Source organism: Eurosta solidaginis, chromosome 5 (genome assembly GCF_040869045.1).
Source record: "Eurosta solidaginis isolate ZX-2024a chromosome 5, ASM4086904v1, whole genome shotgun sequence".
In the NCBI taxonomy this organism is placed as follows: Eukaryota; Metazoa; Arthropoda; class Insecta; order Diptera; family Tephritidae; genus Eurosta; species Eurosta solidaginis.
The window spans coordinates 89,387,666-89,409,354 of NC_090323.1; the positions used below are offsets into that span (position 1 = coordinate 89,387,666).

Genomic DNA, 21,689 nt, shown 5'->3' on the forward strand with positions numbered 1-21,689 from the left:
TTTATAAGGGTAACAAAAGTGTCACAGACAAAAATGGACCTTCTTTATAGTAACAATGATAAAATTGAAATAAAAAATCTAGAAAACCATAGAATATCAGACCATGAAACGATCTGTTTCAAAATGCCCGTTAAAGAAAGACAGAAAATCAGAATATATGAAAATCGCGTATGCTGGGAACATTATACAAAGGAAAGTCTGATTGTTCTCCTTAGGAATTACAATATATCGGAACTGAATAAATGTGATATAGGACTTAAGGTTCAAACTATTAACACTATCTTAGGGGATATAATGGCAACGCTTACATATGAGAAACGAGTGCAAATTAAATTAGTAAATAAATGGTATGACCGAGAGCTTACATAGTTAAACAAATTAAAATATGAGCTTTACAAAATAGCACAGAGTGCAAATGAGTGGGATAGTTATAGTTATACAAAACGTAAATATAAAAAACTTTTAAAAATAAAAAAGAAGCAATACATGGAAAATAAAATATCGCTTAATTGCAACAATCAAAGACTAATGTGGAAATGTCTTAAAGATGCCATAAACATGAGTAATGACACAGTCCAAATAAAACGTATAGTTATAAATAGTAGACCCCGATATCGCGGCCCAATTGAATCAGTTCTTTGTCGAGAGCATCACAAGCGACATTTGAACAAGCGACAACAGATGAAGCCACAGAGGATATTAGGGGAAGTGTTTTTGAACTGAAGCAAATAAATGTGGAGCAGCTCTTGTGAACAGCAGCTAACTTAAAAAATAAGTATGGAGGAAAAAAACTGGTATTAGAAGGTGTATATAAAGACAGTATAGAATATTTGGGATACGCTTATACATGTATTGTCAATGAGAGCTTTAGAGAAGTTGTAGTCCCAGCATGCTGGAAAGCATCGACAGTGATACCAGTTGAAAAAGTTAAAGGGACTGAAAACACCAGAGGAAATACGGCCTATTAATACGTTGCCTAGTGATGAAAAGATTTTAGAGAAAATTGTAAAAGACTAGCTTCTCGATTACCTAAATAAAAATGGAATTATCATACATATGTGAACAATCAGGGTTCAGAACCAAACACTCTTGTGAAACCGCTCTAAATCTGGTTATAGTAGAATGGAAAGAAAGCCTGTCAAAGAAGTTAGTAACAGTGTCGGTCCTCCTGGACATAAATAGGGCATTTGAAACCATCGATGGGGTCATCATACTGAGGAAACTGCACAACATTGGGGTACGTAATACAGCACTGCGGTGGTTTAAAAGCTACCTTACTGGAAGAAAACAGAAAACCATAATTAGGAGCGCATCGTCGCCGGAAGTTGATGTTTACATAGGTCTTCAACAAGGATCTGTTCTTGCTGCAATATTATTCATTGTATATATAAACGATATAAAGAGTTGTCTTAGCCACTGCAAGATACGACTCTTCGCGGATGATGCAATATTGACAATAAGTTGTTCGTCGGAGATAGAAGCTATGTCTAAAATGCAAGCGGACTTGAATGCTGTAAATAACTGGTTGTGTCAAAATAAGCTTAAAATAAATATTGAAAAAACGAAATGGATGAGCATGAGAAGAAAGAATGCAGAAGAAAATAATATAGCCTTGAAAATAGCAAATAGTACCATACAAAAAGTCAAAGAAATCAAATACCTAGGAATTATAATTGATGAGAGACTTAAGTAATTTTTTTTATTTTATTTTTATTTATTTATTTATTACGGTCTTTAAGACCTAGTTGATGTTAAGTAATCATTTGTTTCATTAAATATTAAGTGTTTAACAATATAAAAATAGTTTTGCTTTAAAGTTTAACAATCTTTTATCGCAGTAGGTAGTTCATTGTACATTTTGTACCCTGTGTATTCTAAAGTCTTCTTTGCGAACTCTGTTCTTACTCTAGGCAGTCTTATATTATTGCAGTATCTAATTCCATAACTATAGATCTCGTGATTATATACAGCCCAATTCTAAACGAAAATTCCGTGCGAGTTTTTTCCCTTCTCACATTCCTCGTATTCTAAATAAAAATTCCTTGAGAGTTTTTTCACTTCTTCCTTTCCTCCTATTCTGAACAATGTTCGAAAAAGAGGAAACGGGTTATGGGAGAAAAGTAGGTATTATGAATGTGAGGGAGATTTCTTTGCCATTTCATAGGAGTCTTTTCACTAGTTAAATTAAAGGGAATGCATCAAAATAGTTAAAGGAAATTAGTTCTTTTAAGAAGAACACTTATTTGTACAAATTTGCGCTAAAATATGTATTTACATTCTACCACAATATTCTCACTGTTAACACAACAACAACAGCAACCACAATATTCTTTATTCTAAGTCGAAAAGTATATCATAAGCAACGGAAGAGCTCTTTGTATATTTGATGCAGCCATCCAGAAATTGCGCAACGATTTTTTAAGAAGGCTTAATTATATTTTGGCATATGGCGAAAGGCGAACTCAACTCGACGTGGCCGCCAGAAAATTGCTTTGTAGAATGAAAGCAGGCAGCTCCGGCGGATTTGTGTTAACCCGCCGTCTTCTTCTTATGCTCCTCTGTTGATGTTGCTGTGGCACCAATTTATTACTCATTTCAGTGTATACGACATGAAATGCAATAATGTGCATTGTTTATACCTTATTTCTTAATTTCAAACAAATTCGCAACAATAATTAAACTTTTCAATTTTTTAAACAAAATAAGAAATGCGCAACGAAATTTCAATTGACAAAACAGCTGACTTCGAAAATTCGAAATTCCTATTCCCAAATTTTTCTTCTCCCTACGAGAAAAGAATTTGAGGAATTTTTCAGCGGGAATAAAAAAATCCGCGAGAACAAAATTCCGCGAGAATATTTAGAATTCGTCTGATAGTATTTTATTGCTCAGGTAACTCGGTAGCATTCATAATCTTACATGATGTATAAATTTCAAAGTGAAGTAACTTATTGACTGTTTTATACTAAGCCAGTTAACCGATTCAGCATTATACTTCATGTGAATAAATCAATCCCATGCATTTTTTATTTCCCATGAACAAAAAATTCGTATCGATAATTTCATGTGAATCAATCCTTATATTCGAATTTCGAATATGCTATTGTGAACATCACTCATGTGTTGTTTACAAATTTTTGCAGAAAAAATTGCTGTTGTGTAGTCAAACATTTTTATTTTTGCGTTAAATATTAAAATTGTAATGATTAGTGCTTACTTGCGCCTTTGTCTAATTGAAGAAGAAACTAATACCAGTCAGCAATTGGCTGAACGAGTGTCCAGGAGGATATTACGCGACAAGTGTAATCCCCTTGAATTACCCAATGCAAGGTAAAAATGCAAATAATTATACTCGTAAACCAAATAAATAATCGCGTTTTAACTATTTATACATAGCTTTCACCAATTGTATATCAAATATTTGTTGGATGTATTGCACAGTTGTCTGCCAGTGGCACGTAAACGTTTTGCAATAGACACAGTCGTAAAGCTTTCAGCTGCTCTAAGATTTGTTGGTGAAGGAGCATACCAAAAAGGAGTAGGGAGACAAGTGGATGTTGGCTTATCGCAGTCAAGTTTTAGCCACGTCTTTTCTGAAGTATTGAATGTTTTTGAGGAGTGCCTTTGCAATAAGTGGATAAAATGGCCTACTAAAGACGAAACGCGTGAAATTGCTTTGGATTTTCATCAACAATTTAATATCCCAGGCATTATTGGCTGCATAGATGGCACACACGTTAGAATTATAGGCCCTAAGAATAATAAACACTTATATTATAACAGAAAGGGTTACTATAGTATGAATGTTTTGCTGGTAGATTGGTAAAATTTGTGTATGCTTTTACGCATGTTAATAATTTTATCTGCAGGTATGTGATAACAAAATGGCAATCACATACGTCGATGCTACACATGCTGGAGCCTGCCATGACTCATTAATTTGGAATACAAGTGAATTGAGGGTTTCAATGGGGCAGGATTACTTGCTAGGCACTAGAAATGTTTGGCTGCTAGGTAAAATTTTAATGAAATCTGTAAGTCCCAAAATCAAATTTTGTTCATAGGCGACGCTGGATATCCACTGGAGCCTTGGTTGCTAACACCCCACAGATCAGCGGAAGAGGGCTCCACAGAAAGCAAATTTAATGAGGTTCATGCACGTGGACGTAACATTGTGGAAAGGACCAATGGCGTCTTAAAAAATAGATGGAGGTGTGTACTAGGAGCCAGGGAGCTACATTATTCGCCTAAGAAAGCAGCTCAAATTACTAATGTCTGTTGCGCGTTGCACAATATATGCTTAAAGTATCGGTGCGATGACACACCTTTTATTTCAAATATAGCTTCTCAACCGGAAATTTCTGAACACATGCAGTTTGAAGAATCTGAATCGCATTCATCATACCTCAATGAGGCTAAGCGTATTAGAGCAAATATAGGCAATTGCCTTATGTAAATTTATGACAAAATGTTTTTATAATTGAATGACACTCTTCAAAGAAATGTCTGATTTGTATTAGCTCAAAAGCAGCTTTATTGTTCACCTTGCTTTACCAATTTGAAAAAATAAAGTACATAAAATTCATTTCTTTTACAAAAACGTTCGAAACATTCTAATTAATGCCTAAGCTTTTCTTTGCAGCTAGTATTTTCAAATTTTGAACCTCGATTTGGCTGTTTATAAGTATGAGTTTACGGTCAACTTCAATTTTTCTGAGCCGTTCAATTTCCAAATTGTGGCGTTTTGTTTCCTTTAGTAAACTGTTTTGAATATTTTGAAAGTTTTCGAGGCCTTGGTTTAATTCCTTTAAGTGTCCTTCTATTTCAGTATAGTGATGACTCTGGATTTCCAAGCCCTTTCTGACGTTGTCATTAATTTCTTTTTGAACATCTAGTTCAATTTTTAATAGCTCCGAAGGGTTAATTTTTTTGCGAGTTTGCTGGCTGGTTTTTTGTGCAGGCAAAGCACTTTCCCTTTGCGTGTCACCGGCAGTTTCGGTGCTATTTTCGTCCAAGCTATTGTCCATGCAACTAAGTTCCACTTCAGAGTCCTCACTAGAGCTGTTGTCTTCATCACTACTGTCATTTTCACGTTGCTTACCAGTTGATTTCGTTGCATTCAAACCAAAAGGCTTGCCATCTTCGACACCTTCCGCAGCTGCTACTGACGCAGTTATATCCAAAATTGACTGTTCTAATACAGAAAAAACATGTTGCTTGCAAGGTCCTCCACCGGTCTTTTTCCTATTTTTGGTATTTTCGACAGCCTTGTTACGTACGTATCGTTTTGATCAATCCAAACCTGTAAGCAATGGCTATATAAATTATGGCACATTCCATAGCCACATTGCATTGATAGTCACCTTTTCCATTCGGAGATTGATTTTGATGGTGGGCCTATGCTATTGAGGGAATTGTTCAATTTCTTCCAAAAAGCCAGCACTTTATCTTTATTTTTTTTTGAAGCCCTTTCCTATTTCAGGATTTTCGGCCATAGTGCTTACCAAGAAAGTCAACTGAGTTTTGTTTATAGACCTAATGTGATATAAAATAATTCTTAACTAAGTTTAATAAGCAATAAACAATCCTTACATTTTATCGAGTGTTGTTCCCCACTTTCAGTTTTGCGAACAAATTCTATACATTCACGTGGAAAAAAATTTGTTGACGGTTAGGGTAATTTTTCGAAAATGGGAAATTTTTCACATGTGAAGTTCACAATGAGAACAGAACAAATGTGGGAATTTTTCCATTGGGAATTGCATTCACGCGAAGTTTACAATAAGGCTGATAGTTTTTGATGTTCTTGGGGGACATTTTAATATAAATCGCATTGCCTTGTTTTGTTGTATTTGTAGTCTATTAATTTGCATATCACTCGCTATCAGCAGAATTGTAGGACAGTATTTAAAGTGCGGCTCAATAATTGAACGATACACCAGTATTTTATGTCGTTGACTAATATGTTTGCATGTACTGTACATGATTCCTATTTTCTGCGTAAATTTTCTTTCAAGATAATTTATATGTTCTCCAAAATTCAGGTTTTCATCAGTTAAAACTTCTAAGTACTTCATTTCATTTACTCTTTGAATTAAATTGTTTTTTATCTTCAGAGTTATATTATTTAAATCGTTATCACGTATGATGTTCTGGTTTTATCAACTGTGTCAGAGGCCCGTTTCAAGTCTAAGAAGACAGATGCCACAACTTTTTTATCTGATATATCTTCTTTCCATTCTGCAATAACCATGTTAAGTGCTGTTTCACAAGAAAGGCTCTTCCTGAATCCAAACTGTTCTGGTATAATAACGTTGTGCTTTTCTAGGTATGCCACCACCATTTCCATAATTTTCTGATCTGAGGGTAACGTATTGATTGGCCGTAGCTCCTCCGGTTTGACTGTATTTTTTACTTTTTCCACAGGTACTATTGTTGAAACTTTCCAGCAGTTTGGAACAATTCCACTATTTAGGGACTCATTTATTATGTCTTTGAAAACACCCTCAGATAAAAGCTTTTCTCCGCCATATTTATTTTTAAATGCTTTTGTGATATTCATTATATCATCTAACACAATGTTAGGATGCAGTAGGCATTTCTTCAATACTATCACTAATTTCGACTATGCTCTGTACAAACTAATTGTTTAGGGCATTAGCTATATGATACTCATTATCGAGGCATTCGCCATGTATTACTATCTTAGTGATATGTTTTTTGTTATCTATAAGCTCTGCGAGGTCTTTCAGACACGTCCACATCCGCTTCATGTTTCCGTTATTGCTGTGAACTCTGCCTTCCATATACATCTTCTTCTTATACATAATAGTACTTTTGTATATTTTCTTTAATACATTGTATTCATCCCAGTATCCTGTTTCTGTGGCAATATTATATAGCTCAAGTTTTCTTTTATGGAGAGCTGTAAGCTCACGGTCATACCACTTATTTCTCAGTTGTATTTTTGTTCTCTTCACATATGTCAGTGCTTGCATTACTTCAGTAAGAATATTGTTCAGGGCTGTACTTTTATTTTCTACTCCCGCGTTACGCATAGAGCTAAAATCGCATGTTCTTAGCTTATATAAAAGGTTTTTGGAACTTTAGTATTCCCATGAGGTAAAAGTAGAGTAACTTCTCATTTTTCAAAACTTTGTTGTTGGCACTTTGAAATTAATTGCTTCATAATCCGAAATTCTATATTCAACTATATTTTCCGATCTAACTTGATCATTATTACTAAAGAGCAAGTTTATTTTGGTAGACGAGTTCTCTGTTATTCTCGTATTGAAATAAATTCTTTGAATCATTGCCCTTTGTGCGAATAAACTTAATAGGTGTTTCGAGTATGTTGACGATACATTCATATTGATGTTAAAATCTCCAATTATGATATTATTGTCTGAATCCTGGAGGTTTTCAGTCAGGATTTCATCTAAAAGCGTAATGAAGTCGGCGTCACTGCTACTCGGTGAGTGATAAAATACACCAATTTGCCATTTTAATGCACATTTTTTGATTTTTATAATAATGCACCATATATTCATGTTAATGGCTATATTGTAGACTATACTATACTCTAAATTTTCATGAACATATATCAAAACACCACCCGTATGTCTACTATGGGAATCGCAACGAATACATTTGTATGTCGGAATATTTAATTCGGTATCCATTATAAGATCAGTTGTGCATGTTTCTGCCCATAGTACAATGTTTGGTTTTGATGTATATTGGAACGATTTTCCGTCATCCCTTGTCAAATTTGGTTTTGAGACAAACCGGTTTCGGCGTTGTGCCATCATCAGTGTCGATTTTCGTTCTGATCTGTTGTTGTCATTTGTCCTGTATTTATAGTTCGTAGGTATATGAGCAGGTATTGTCAAATTGATGCTTGTGTATATTTAGTTATGTGTATGTGCTGTGTGTTCGTTCAGAACCGAGATTGGCGTGTCCGGCTTGTGGATTTTTGGTAGCGCAACCAGTGGAGGAGCCGAAGGGTTCATTTGGACCAATCTATGTGCCATGTTAGAATCTACTATATTTGTTGCATTTTTTATAGCAACTTTGATTTGTTTTTGGTATTCATCTGTGGGATCCTCTCTCATTCTACGACACTTCATTTCCTCTATGAGATCCTCGGTTTTGGATATATATTGCTCTTTTTCGATTAGCACAGTGGTGTTTCCTTTGTCCGCTTTCGTTGTGACAATATTGTTTTTCCTTCTTTTATGCCGTAGATTCTTTATTGTTTTCTCCTCTGTATTCGGTTTTTGTCCTTCTTGTGCTTTCACCTCCTTTTTTATGATTTCCCTGCACATGTGTCTTGCGTGCTCCTGTTCTTCCTGTGGTATCAATGATATTGCGATCTCCGCATCTACAATCGCTTGCTCCGTTTTTCTTACTGTATTCTGGTCCATGATATTGTGCTTCAGGCCCTTTTCGAGAAGTTGTGCCTCTTCCTTGGTAATGGCCACTGTTGTGAGGTTAACGAACTTGTCATGAAACTGGTGAGTGTTTTGGTTTTGGTTACCCTCTCGTCGTCCTGCCAGCTTGTCCAATTTTCGGTTCAGCGACCTGTATTTTTGTTGTAGTTCCTGATCGACCTCTGTCTTAATGCGGTCGAAACATTCCATTAATGCAGTCGTAGGTAGTTGTTCTGCCAATCTTAAATGGATAGATAATAACTCCGCATTTATCTCATCCTTCTTCGAGTATAAGCTTTCCAACTCATATTTTAAAAAATCCTTTTCCGCTTTTCTAACTGTCTTCCTGCTAGATTTGGTATTTGCCTTTATTGTTATTTTTGCGAATTTCGGAGTAACATTCAATTCCAGGCATTGTTTGTTGAACCAAATGCTCGCCTTTGCTTTATATATTTTCAGTAGGCGTCGCTTGTAAATTGTTAGTAGTCCGTTCGCGTTCAAGTTAAAAGCCTGACAAGCAATAACTGACTTATCTTGTTTGGTTCATTTTCCGACAGGGTGGATAAATGATGTATATTGGAGCGATTTTCCGTCATCCCTTGTCAAATTTGGGTTTGAGACAAACCGGTTTCGGCGTTGTGCCATCATCAGTGTCGATTTTCGTTCTGATCTGTTGTTGTCATTTGTCCTGTATTTATAGTTCGTAGGTATATGAGCAGGTATTGTCAAATTGATGCTTGTGTATATTTAGTTATGTGTATGTGCTGTGTGTTCGTTCAGAACCGAGGGTGGTTTACTAATCGATTTGTGTGGCTGACTGGGGTAGGTAGAAATCTGTGATTTTAGTCGTTTGACCTTCTTTGTCGGTTTTTTGTTTTGGTGTGTTAATTGTTTTGTGTTTATTTGTTGTTGTGGGTTTGTCTGTTGTACCTGTGTTATTAAGTCGTTTCCTGTAAACAAGTTTTAAAGGCTCGAATATTGTGTCAGAAATTGTGTTTATCTGTTCGTTTATTATTCTACCGTCGAATGTTTTCTGTTTGTAGATTTCCATGTTTTCGAGTACGTTGAGACGTCGGCCCTTTTCTTGTATGTGAAGAACCCTAACTGTTTTATTGATGTTTGCTGGGGAACATTCATTCTCGACCATGTGATTCGCGAAGTTAGACTCGGGTATAATGTTTGGATTCCGTATTTTTTTGTTGTAATCTCTGAACCTCATTCTTATTTGCCGTCCTGTTTGTCCTATGTAACCATGCTGGCATCCGCAGGTAAGCTTGTATACGCCGTGGCTGCTAAACGGATCCTCTGAGTTAATGTTAGTTCTTAGTTTTCGCCCTAGATTGTTCGGTGTTTTGAATGCTGTGTTAATGTTGTATTTTTTAAAGAAGTTTGCCAATTTATATGTTGCTTTTCCAGTATATGTCATAGTCGTCCAGCTATTATTTTCCTTTTCATTATTTCTTTTTGGTTCTCCATTTGTCCTTCTGAGCTTATCTACTAGTGCTTTTTTATATCCGTTGTTTGCAGCGATATTATATATGACCTCAAGTTCTTTCTTATATGCCTTTCTTATACGACTTAATAACACAGGTACAACAGACAAACACACAACAACAAATAAACACAAAACAATTAACACACCAAAACAAAAAACCGACAAAGAAGGTCAAACGACTAAAATCAAAGATTTCTACCTACCCCAGTCATCCACACAAATCGATTAGTAAACCACCCTCGGTTCTGAACGAACACACAGCACATACACATAACTAAATATACACAAGCATCAATTTGACAATACCTGCTCATATACCTACGAACTATAAATACAGGACAAATGACAACAACAGATCAGAACGAAAATCGACACTGATGATGGCACAACGCCGAAACCGGTTTGTCTCAAAACCAAATTTGACAAGGGATGACGGAAAATCGTTCCAATATACATCATTTATCCACCCTGTCGGAAAATCAACCAAACAAGATAAGTCAGTTATTGCTTGTCAGGCTTTTAACTTGAACGCGAACGGACTACTAACAATTTACAAGCGACGCCTACTGAAAATATATAAAGCAAAGGCGAGCATTTGGTTCAACAAATAACAATAAAGGCAAATACCAAATCTAGCAGGAAGACAGTTAGAAAAGCGGAAAAGGATTTTTAAAAATATGAGTTGGAAAGCTTATACTCGAAGAAGGATGAGATAAATGCCGAGTTATTATCTATCCATTTAAGATTGGCAGAACAACTACCTACGACTGCATTAATGGAATGTTTCGACCGCATTAAGACAGAGGTCGATCAGGAACTACAACAAAAATACAGGTCGCTGAACCGAAAATTGGACAAGCTGGCAGGACGACGAGAGGGTAACCAAAACCAAAACACTCACCAGTTTCATGACAAGTTCGTTAACCTCACAACAGTGGCCATTACCAAGGAAGAGGCACAACTTCTCGAAAAGGGCCTGAAGCACAATATCATGGACCAGAATACAGTAAGAAAAACGGAGCAAGCGATTGTAGATGCGGAGATCGCAATATCATTGATACCACAGGAAGAACAGGAGCACGCAAGACACATGTGCAGGGAAATCATAAAAAAGGAGGTGAAAGCACAAGAAGGACAAAAACCGAATACAGAGGAGAAAACAATAAAGAATCTACGGCATAAAAGAAGGAAAAACAATATTGTCACAACGAAAGCGGACAAAGGAAACACCACTGTGCTAATCGAAAAAGAGCAATATATATCCAAAACCGAGGATCTGATAGAGGAAATGAAATGTCGTAGAATGAGAGAGGACAACAAATCAAAGTTGCTATAAAAAATGCAACAAATATAGTAGATTCTAACAACCCCTCGACGGGTTTCATCGCGCCATGTTGCCAGGTCGCAAACCCAAATCATCCGGGTACCCCAATGCTTGCCCAAGGGCGCCCAGTCCCAAGGCCACAACAGCAATTGCGTCCTGGCCTTCCACAACCTAGGCGTAGTCACCCCTCACTTACCCCTAGAGTGGCGGCGTCACCCCTCATGCACTTCAGAATTCTGCAGTTCAACTGTAATGGACTAACTGGGAAGACTACGGAGATAGTCGATTTCATGAAGCGGCACAACATCCGCATTGCTGCGATTCAAGAGACTAAACTCACAGCAAGATCTGCATTGCAGACCTGCTCTGGTTATAATGTCCACAGGAAAGACCGCGAGAGCGGAAATGGAGGCGGCTTCGCGTTTATTATACACCACTCTGTGCAATATCATATATTTGATCCTGGCATCGACCGCAGTGACAATGTTTTAGAACGTCAAGGCCTATCTGTCCGGTCAGGCGATGCAAATCTAGAAATCATCAACATCTACATCCCTCCTGTCACCTGTTGCCCCAGTGGATACCGCCCTAATATCGAGGCCTTACTCACTGGCAACAATCGCATTATCTTAGGCGATTTCAATGCCCATCACGACCTGTGGCATTCAAACTTGCGGGCGGACAGTAGGGGTGAGATGTTGGCGGATCAAATAGACGAAACGACGTTCTGCACAATAAACGGAGACGCCCCCACACGTATGGTAGGAAGCTGTCATAGCTCGCCAGATATCTCAATCGTGAGCGCAGAACTCGTAAACTGCGTCAACTGGCAGCCGATGGTAACATTGGCATCCGACCACCTGCCCATGCTTATTTCGTTCGGCGTACCGCCGACTTCATCGTCACCGAAAAACGCGCTTTCATAAACTTCAAAAAAGGAAAGTGGGAAGAATATAAATCTGCAACAGACAGCAGCTTTGCTGCCCTCCCTATCCCGACTGATGCCCGCCAAGGGGAGCGTGCCTTCCGTAAGGTCATTGAATCCGCCTCGGCACATTTCATTCCCGCCGGGAGAATTCCCGAAATCCGGCCCCACTTCCCGGCGGAGGCCGCGAGCTTAGCGAGGGAACGCGACCTTATAAGACAGCTTGATCCAGGCGACCCCCAAATAAGGGATATAAACCAACGCATCAGATTGCTTGTGGACGAACACAAGCGGGCGAAATGGGAAGAGCACCTAAGAGGTTGTAACCTCTCTACCGGTGTAGGTAAACTTTGGTCCACCGTAAAGTCCCTATCGAATCCGACTAAGCACAAAGATAAAGTTTCCAAAGTTTCTACGCTACCGACTGTCCTACACCCCAAAATCTTGGGTGTGACGTTTGATCAGGATCTACATTTTGGTGCGCACGCAACCGCAATTGTTCCAAGAATTCAGAGCCGTAATAAAATCCTCAAATCCCTTGCTGGCAGTACCTGGGGAAAAGATAAAGAAACGCTCTTGACCACATACAAAGCAATTAGCCAGCCGATTACGTGCTACGCGTCACCCATATGGTCGCCAAGCCTAAAAACCACCCACTGGAAGAAACTACAGGCCTGCCAAAATACTGCTCTCAGAATCGCCACGGGCTGTCTTCTTATGTCCCCAGAACACCATCTGCATAATGAGGCGAGAATACCCCCCATCAGGGAGAGAAATGAGATGCTGACCAAACAGTTTCTGTTGAATACCCAGAAACCTGGGCATCCCAACAGACATCTGATTGACGAACCAGCACCGCCTAGGGGCCTAAGGAGTCATCTCCGTAAGCATTTTGAGGAAATACGGCACCTGAGAACCCAGCCGTATGAAGCGGAAAAACACAAGCAGGTCCTTGGTGAACTCCATAGACAGGCGTCGGACCTTTATGTCGGGAATTGCCCGGTGAATCCAGTACTTGAAGAAAAATATCCAGAACTCGCAGAAGAGGAACGCATACTCCCCAGGGAAACGCGTGTCACTCTTGCTCAACTTCGTTCTGGATACTGTAACAGGTTAAACTCTTACCTATCCAGAATAAACCCCGACATACAAAATGTATGCCCTGCTTGCAATGTGTCCCCACATGACACTAACCATCTCTTTAACTGTAATGTGGAACCAACGCCTCTAACACCCCTTTCCTTATGGTCCACCCCTGTTGAAACGGCAAGTTTCCTTGGACTCCCGTTAGAGGATATTTATGACAATTTTTGATCGGTCGCGGCTATTAGGTGGGGCGAGCATTGCTACAACAACAACAACAAAGTTTCCATCGCCTTTGGCGATAAGGTGCTGTCGGATGCGAAAAAATGCGCGAGCGCTTTCTGCCGACAATATATAATGCATCCTACGGTCGACAAAGATAGACGGAGAGCCAATAGACACGCACATAAACACAAACTCAGCGCGTCACCAATTACCATCACCGCTAGAGAGGTTGAGGACGCCATTGGTCGCGCTAAACCATCCAAAGCAGTGGGCCCAGACGGCATAGCCATGCTGATGCTTAAAAACCTAGGGAAAGAGGGTTTCAAATATTTAGCGCATGTCTTCAACCTGTCTCTTTCCACCTTTGTCATACCCGAGAAATGGAAAATGGCCAAGGTGGTCGCGCTACTAAAGCCTGGGAAACCAGCTAACGTAGGTGAGTCATATCGTCCGATATCTCTCCTATCGCCAGTGGCAAAGACGCTTGAAGCCATTTTGCTCCCTTATTTCCAAGCACATTTGCAGCTAGCCCCTCATCAGCATGGCTTCAGAAAACTCCATAGCACTACCTCCGCGCTAAATGTCATTAGCACCCAGATAAATTGCGGTTTGAATCAATATCCCCACCATAGAACAGTACTCGTAGCGTTAGACCTATCAAAAGCTTTTGATACGGTCAACCATGGCTCGTTACTGCAAGACCTGGAAGGGTCTACCCTTCCCCCTTGTCTTAAAAGGTGGACCGCAAATTATCTGGGTGGTCGGCAGGCATCGGTGCATATCAGAAACGAAACATCAAAACAAAGGAGAATTAAACAAGGGGTGCCACAGGGTGGTGTCCTATCCCCGCTTTTGTTTAATTTCTACATATCTAAGCTACCTTCACCACCGGAAGGAGTCACAATCGTTTCCTACGCCGATGACTGCACAATAATGGCCACAGGCCCAGGCCCAAAGATCGATGAGCTATGCAATAAAATAAACGGCTATCTCCCTGATCTCTCCAGTTTTTTCGCCTCGCGAAACCTGGCATTGTCACCGACTAAATCTTCCGCGACCTTATTTACAACATGGACGCCCCAAATGTCGACCATATTGAACATCCACGTCGATGGCACTACGCTACCGACTGTCCTACACCCCAAAATCTTGGGTGTGACGTTTGATCAGGATCTACATTTTGGTGCGCACGCAACCGCAATTGTTCCAAGAATTCAGAGCCGTAATAAAATCCTCAAATCCCTTGCTGGCAGTACCTGGGGAAAAGATAAAGAAACGCTCTTGACCACATACAAAGCAATTAGCCAGCCGATTACGTGCTACGCGTCACCCATATGGTCGCCAAGCCTAAAAACCACCCACTGGAAGAAACTACAGGCCTGCCAAAATACTGCTCTCAGAATCGCCACGGGCTGTCTTCTTATGTCCCCAGAACACCATCTGCATAATGAGGCGAGAATACTCCCCATCAGGGAGAGAAATGAGATGCTGACCAAACAGTTTCTGTTGAATACCCAGAAACCTGGGCATCCCAACAGACATCTGATTGACGAACCAGCACCGCCTAGGGGCCTAAGGAGTCATCTCCGTAAGCATTTTGAGGAAATACGGCACCTGAGAACCCAGTAGTATGAAGCGGAAAAACACAAGCAGGTCCTTTGTGAACTCCATAGACAGGCGTCGGACCTTTATGTCGGGAATTGCCCGGTGAATCCAGTACTTGAAGAAAAATATACAGAACTCGCAGAAGAGGAACGCATACTCCCCAGGGAAACGCGTGTCACTCTTGCTCAACTTCGTTCTGGATACTGTAACAGGTTAAACTCTTACCTATCCAGAATCAACCCCGACATACAAAATGTATGCCCTGCTTGCAATGTGTCCCCACATGACACCAACCATCTCTTTAATTGTAATGTGGAACCAACGCCTCTAACACCCCTTTCCTTATGGTCCACCCCTGTTGAAACGGCAAGGTTCCTTGGACTCCCGTTAGAGGATATTGATGACAATTTGTGATCGGTCGCGGCTATTAGGTGGGGCGAGCATTGCTACAACAACAACAACAACAACTACTAACTGGAAGAAGCTACAGGCCTGCCAAATACCGCGCTCAAAACCACCACGGGTTGTTTTGTTTATGTCGCCATAACACCATCTATGAAATGAAATGCTAACCAAACAGTTCCTGTTGAATACCCAGGAACCTGGGCGGCCCAACAGACATCTGATTGATGAGCCAACACCGCCCAGGGGCTTAAGGAGTCATCTCCGTAAGCATTATGAAAAAATACGGCACCACAGCCGTATGAAGCTAACAAACTAACAAACAAGCAGGTCCTCAGTGAACTCCACAAACAGACGTCGGACCTCTATGCCAAGAATTACCCGGGGTATCCTGTACTCAAAGAGCTATCCCCAAAACTAGTAGAAGAGGAACGTACTCTCCTTGGGAAACGCGAGTCACTCCAGCTCAATTTTGATCTGAATACCTATCCAGAATGAACCCTGACACACAAAACATATGTCCTGCTTGTAATGTGTCCCAACCTGACTCCAACCATCTCTTTAACTGCATTGTGGAACCAACGCCTCTAGCACCCCTCTCCGTATGGTCCACCCTGTTGAAGCAGCAAGTATCCTTGCACTCCCGTTAGAGGATATTGATGATCGTGATCGGTCGCACCTATTGGATGGGGCGATGCACTGCTACAATAACAACTATCGTTTCCTACGCCGATGACTGCAAAATAATTGCCACAGGCCCAGGCCCACAGATCGATGAGCCTTGCAACAAAATAAACGGCTATCTCCCTGATCTCTCCAGTTTTTTCGCCACGCGAAACCTGAGTGTCACCGACCAAATCATCGGCAACCTTATTTACAACATGGATGCGCCAAATGTCGACCATATTGAACGTCCACGTCAATGGCACTACGCTTCCGACTGTCTTTTTCCGGCAGTATTTCGGGTAAAGATAAAAAACGCTCATTACCTCTTACCAAGCAATTGGGCAGCCGATTGCATGCTACGCGTCCCCGTTTGGTCGCCAATCCTAAAGGCTACTTACTGGGAGAAAATACAGGCCTGTCAAATTTCGCCGTCAGAACCGCTACGGGCTGTCTTCTTATGTTCCCAGAACACTATCTACATAATGAGGCGAGAATACTCCGCATAGGGAGAGAAATTAAATGCTAACCAAACAGTTTCTGTGTGAACCCGAACCAACTCCTCTAACACCCCTCTCAATATGGTTAATCCCTGTTGAAACAGAAGTTTTCTTGGACTCCCGTTAGAGGATATTGGAGATGAGGCAAAGCACTGCTACAGCAACAACAGTTTTTGTTAAAATGTCACATACCGTGACATCCCAGCAAAGAACTGCTTGATCCAGCACCGCCTCCACGGGGCTTAAGGGAAAATCTCCATAAGCACTATAACGAGATGCGGCACCTGCCAACACAGCCGTTTGATCCAGACAAGCATAAGCAGGCCCTAGGCCACATCCACACAGAATCGCAAACGCCTTTGCCAAGACCCGCCCGGTGAACCCCGTTAATAACATGCAATATCCTACCCTTGCACAAGAAATATAGAAAGCATACTAACAAAGGAGACACGAATCACCCTGGCCCAGCTGCAACAGGTTAAACTCATACTTGTCCAGAATCAACCCCGACATACTTAATGTATGTCCTGCATGCGATGTGTACACATAAGACACCAATCATCTTTTCAATTGAATTGTGCAACCTACGCCTATAACACTAATCTCACTATAGTCCGCCCAGGTTGATACAGCCAGTTTCCTTGGACTCCGGTTGAGGACTTCGATGGCAAGGTAGTTGAATAAGGCGAAGCACTGTTAACTCAACTGCTAAATACACCATTTAGATTAAACTCACATAGCTGTCGTTTGCACCAAACGACACAACGAATTTTCATCCTTTTTAGGCAATGATTGAGAGAAGCCGTTGTTAACGTTATCCAAGTTTGCTTGCCTCAAGGCTGGGCTATTGTGAACTGTTGGATCAGCTAATAGGTAAGTGCGTTCACTTGGTTCATAATTGAACTAGAAAGGGGAAATAAGACATCATTTTCTTTGAAATTGATTGCATTTCAACACAAACCTGGTTAGCAATATCTTCCGAGCAATGAATACATCCACAAAATGTAGTCAGGCAGTTCCAAACAGGACGTAAATATTCCATTTTATTAGCCCTCTATAGATTGTAATCTCTTTTAATAAAATTTTGAGGATTATCAGCAGCTAGCCTGATTCCTCGATTTTTTAATAGATTTAATCGATCTATTTTTTTAATTTTTCGATTTTTTAGCTTTCGCACTTTTGATCATCTTCATCACAGTTACAGTAGGTACAATTTAATAGTTACGTCAAAGAGGATAAATACAATAAGAGCCGTCACTGTTTATTTTGTGGCGAGTATTCGCTGGAAATTGAAAAAATTGATGCCGAATGTTTTCTGAGAGGGACATTTTTAATTGCCTCGCATTTATCCATGCCGTGTAGGCCCCTTGTGCAACTGTGATTTTTGGAATGAGAATTAAATAAGTTAATTAAATACAGTCGGAAAAATAAACACAAATACCCCACGAAAATGTATAGAAGACATTCATAAACATCTCGCCCAAAAAAAAAGTAGCGACTACTGCGGCAGTTACTCACGAACGTACGTACCAAAAACGTGTCAGCTGACACGACCTATCTTATGAGTATGCAATGTAAACGAAAACTCACCGACGTGCAACGCCCGCACGTACCTAGCCCGGAACGTAGAAATCAAAACAATTTTGATTTTTTCCGTAAGAACGTGTCAGCTGATCGCCCTCTCACTAGACAGAGTTGCCTAGTAAACTTTTGTGCGCTAATTTTTGACCGTTTGCAGTTTCATGCAAAAACACCCAATTAAAGATTGAAAAATTGTGACAATAATTCGAAATAATTATGTAAAAGTGCAGATTATAAATATGTGATCTATTTATATTTATTTAATATTAATTCCAGCCTTTTACAACATCAAAAATTAAATTGGAAAAAGTTGATGTTTCCATAAGCATGCATGCAAAATGGTCAATGGCAACAGTGCTTAACTGTAAACAATACACACACAAATATGTTATATACATGTACACAGACGCACACAATGATTCCTACGGGCTTGAGGGTTCGCTCAAGCGTGTTTCGTACGACAAACGTCCGTACGTACGGCAAACGTTGGTGGGTAATTGCCGCTTACCTCTCAGTATACATCGAGTAAATGCCTAAAAAATAACGAGTGACGGCTCTTATTGTATTTATCCTCTTTGGTTACGTTCCATTGAGACTTGAGCGAGATACGGATAGAAATTTAACATGCAAATGCAACAACAACGTTGTGATCCTGATATTTATCTGGTTCAATTTCTGATCCGTATAGCAGTTCTGTTCGTTTCGTTTTCTGTAGTAGATTTTTTGACAGCTAACCACTTTTGAGTTGGTAGCACTCATGGCTCAACTATATGGTTGGTTCATCTCTACAGCAACAACATACATTTGTTCACATTGCCGAAATCAGAGTGTTGCTGTTAGACGAATGGAATGGAATGAAATCATAAAATTTAGCAGCATTTGTATGTAGTAAGAAAATGTTGTAAATTCGTTGGTTTCATTTTAAGTTTGCCATCTCCTTCTGACAATCTCTACTACAGTGAAATGAAAAAAATAAAATCAGCTGGTGAGATGAGCCAACCATATAGTTGAGCCATTGTAGCACTGAACTAAATATGTGTACATTTGTGTATACATAAAATAATTCGCCATATTTAAAAGCAAAAACACTGAAAGAGTAAAGAACTTGAAGATGATGTAAGGAAAATAAATAGTTTGCTTACGTGCGAAACTATTCAAATGACAATAATTCTATCAGTATCTTAAAATTTTGTGTACGTTTCTTCTTATTTTCAACAAAACAGATGTTTTATATTATTGCTGCCAGTTCTCATAAAGTTGATCCAGATCGTTCCAATGAGATTTGAGCCAGAGCCAGAGCTCGATAAACCAATGGAACGGCCCTAATATTTACGACGTTATTGTGTATAACGCAAAGCGACGCGAAGAGTCACTTTCACCCATGCGTAAACAAATTGATATCTTACGGCGTTATTATGTATAACGCAAAGCGACGCGAAGAGTCACTTTCACCCAAGTGAAACCAAATTCGTATCATATAAGAGCATTCATTCCCTTCGGTGACTCTCAGTGACTTTCGGTGACTGTATGTGATTGTCTTGGGTTTTTTCGTATTAATAGCGACGCAAAGTGTCACGAACACTCATTTTTGCTGTCAAAATATTCACTTGCTTCTGGGTCGCGTTGCTTCATTCACTTGGGTTTTCCATTGTCGTTTTTTTATCATTTTTGAGTAAAAATCTTAGCGTTTCGGGGAAAAAAGAATGAAATTTTCTGTAGACATAAAGGTTATATATAGAGTTTCGTTCAATGTATATTTCGTCAAAAATTTTTACAGGAATAAAAAAAAACATTAGCGAAACCTATACAAATTATAGTCAGGGACCAGAACAGTTATTCCTTTTGTAATAAAAGTGATATGTTTGTGAAGGTACACGCGTTAAGGTTGAGAATAGATGAGAGACTGACTTTATTTAATTTGTTAATGCGGCAGTTACTCACCGACGTGTGCCGTACGTACGGACGTTTGTCGTACGAAGCACGTTTGACCGAACTCTCAAGCCCGTAGGAATCAATGTGTGCGTCTGTGTACATGTACATAACATATTTGTGTGTGTATTGTTTACAGATAAGCACTGTTGCCATTGACCATTTTGCATGTATGCTTATGGAAACAGCAACTTTTTCCAATTAAATTTTTGATATTGTAAAAGGCCGTAATAAATATTAAATAAGTATAAATAGATTACATATTTATACTCTGCACTTTTACATAATTATTTCGAATTATTTTCACAATTTTTCAAACTTTAATTAGGTGTTTTTGCATAAAATTGCAAACGGTCAAAAATTAGCGCACAAAAGTTTATTAGGCAACTCAGCTATCAGCTGACACGTTCTTACGGAAAAAATTAAAATTGTTTTGATTTCTACTTTCCGGGCTACGTACGTACGGGCGTTGCACGTCGGTGAGTTTTCGTTTACATTGCACACTCATAAGATAGGTCGTGTCAGCTGACACGTTTTTGGTACGTACGTTCGTGAGTAATGCGGCAGTTACCCACCGACGTGTGCCGTACGTAAGGACGTTTGTCGTACGATGCACGTTTGACCGAACTCTCAAGCCCGTAGGAATCAATGTGTGCGTCTGTGTACATGTACATAACATATTTGTGTGTGTATTGTTTACAGATAAGCACTGTTGCCATTGACCATTTTGCATGTATGCTTATGGAAACATCAACTTTTTCCAATTTAATTTTTGATATTGTAAAAGGCCGGAATACATATTAAATAAGTATAAATAGATTAAATATTTATAATCAGCACTTTTACATAATTATTTCGAATTATTTCCACAATTTTTCAAACTTTAATTAGGCGTTTTTCCATAAAATTGCAAACGGTCAAAAATTAGCGCACAAAAGTTTACTAGGCAACTCTGTCTAGTGAGAGAGCGATCAGCTGACACGTTCTTACGGAAAAAATCAAAATTGTTTTGATTTCTACATTCCGGGCTACGTACGTACGGGCGTTGCACGTCGGTGAGTTTTCGTTTACATTGCACACTCATAAGATTGGTCGTGTCAGTTGACACGTTTTTTCTACGTACGTTCGTGGATAACTGCCACATAACTGCCGCATAAGACTTAAAACTACGTACATATGTATGCGAATAAGCATGTGGTTAATTTACATGGCTATGTGAATGTATTTGGAGTGGAGCATTATTTATGTATATATATACAACAATAGATTAATACATTTGCGTGAAATATTTAACATATATAACACACCTCCACCCTTAATTTGATAAAGTTGATTTAATAAATAATTAATTTTATGAAGTTAAATTGTTTCTTCTTGGTTTTCGAATGTTCGGCGGTGAATAGCGATTAACACCTCGACGTATTCGATTACTTCTTCGTAAAGGTGTAGCCGATTCGGACGGAATGCTTGACCTCGGCGTTTGATTTTGATTCACTAGCGGATTCGAAGATGGCTCAGCATTTTG

The 21,689-nt window shown here is 39.4% G+C and overlaps 1 protein-coding gene across 2 annotated transcripts in view; it reads right to left on the reverse strand.

The window, feature by feature from the left end:
• The window catches only part of Lamtor1 (Late endosomal/lysosomal adaptor, MAPK and MTOR activator 1), a 318,543-nt gene extending 300,670 nt beyond the window's left edge, over positions 1 to 17,873 (reverse strand). Inside the window, exons 1-2 of one of the 2 annotated variants that reach the window (XM_067788981.1) lie at positions 17,616 to 17,870; positions 17,391 to 17,557 (exon numbers count right to left, since the gene is read on the reverse strand). In XM_067788981.1, coding sequence (XP_067645082.1) covers positions 17,391 to 17,557; positions 17,616 to 17,696 — 248 coding nt within the window. In that variant the 5' untranslated portion in view covers positions 17,697 to 17,870. Of the gene's footprint in view, positions 1 to 17,390; positions 17,558 to 17,615 lie in introns of both variants that reach the window. The other variant, XM_067788982.1, reaches the window with a different exon arrangement.
• Between the last annotated feature and the right edge of the window lie 3,816 nt (positions 17,874 to 21,689).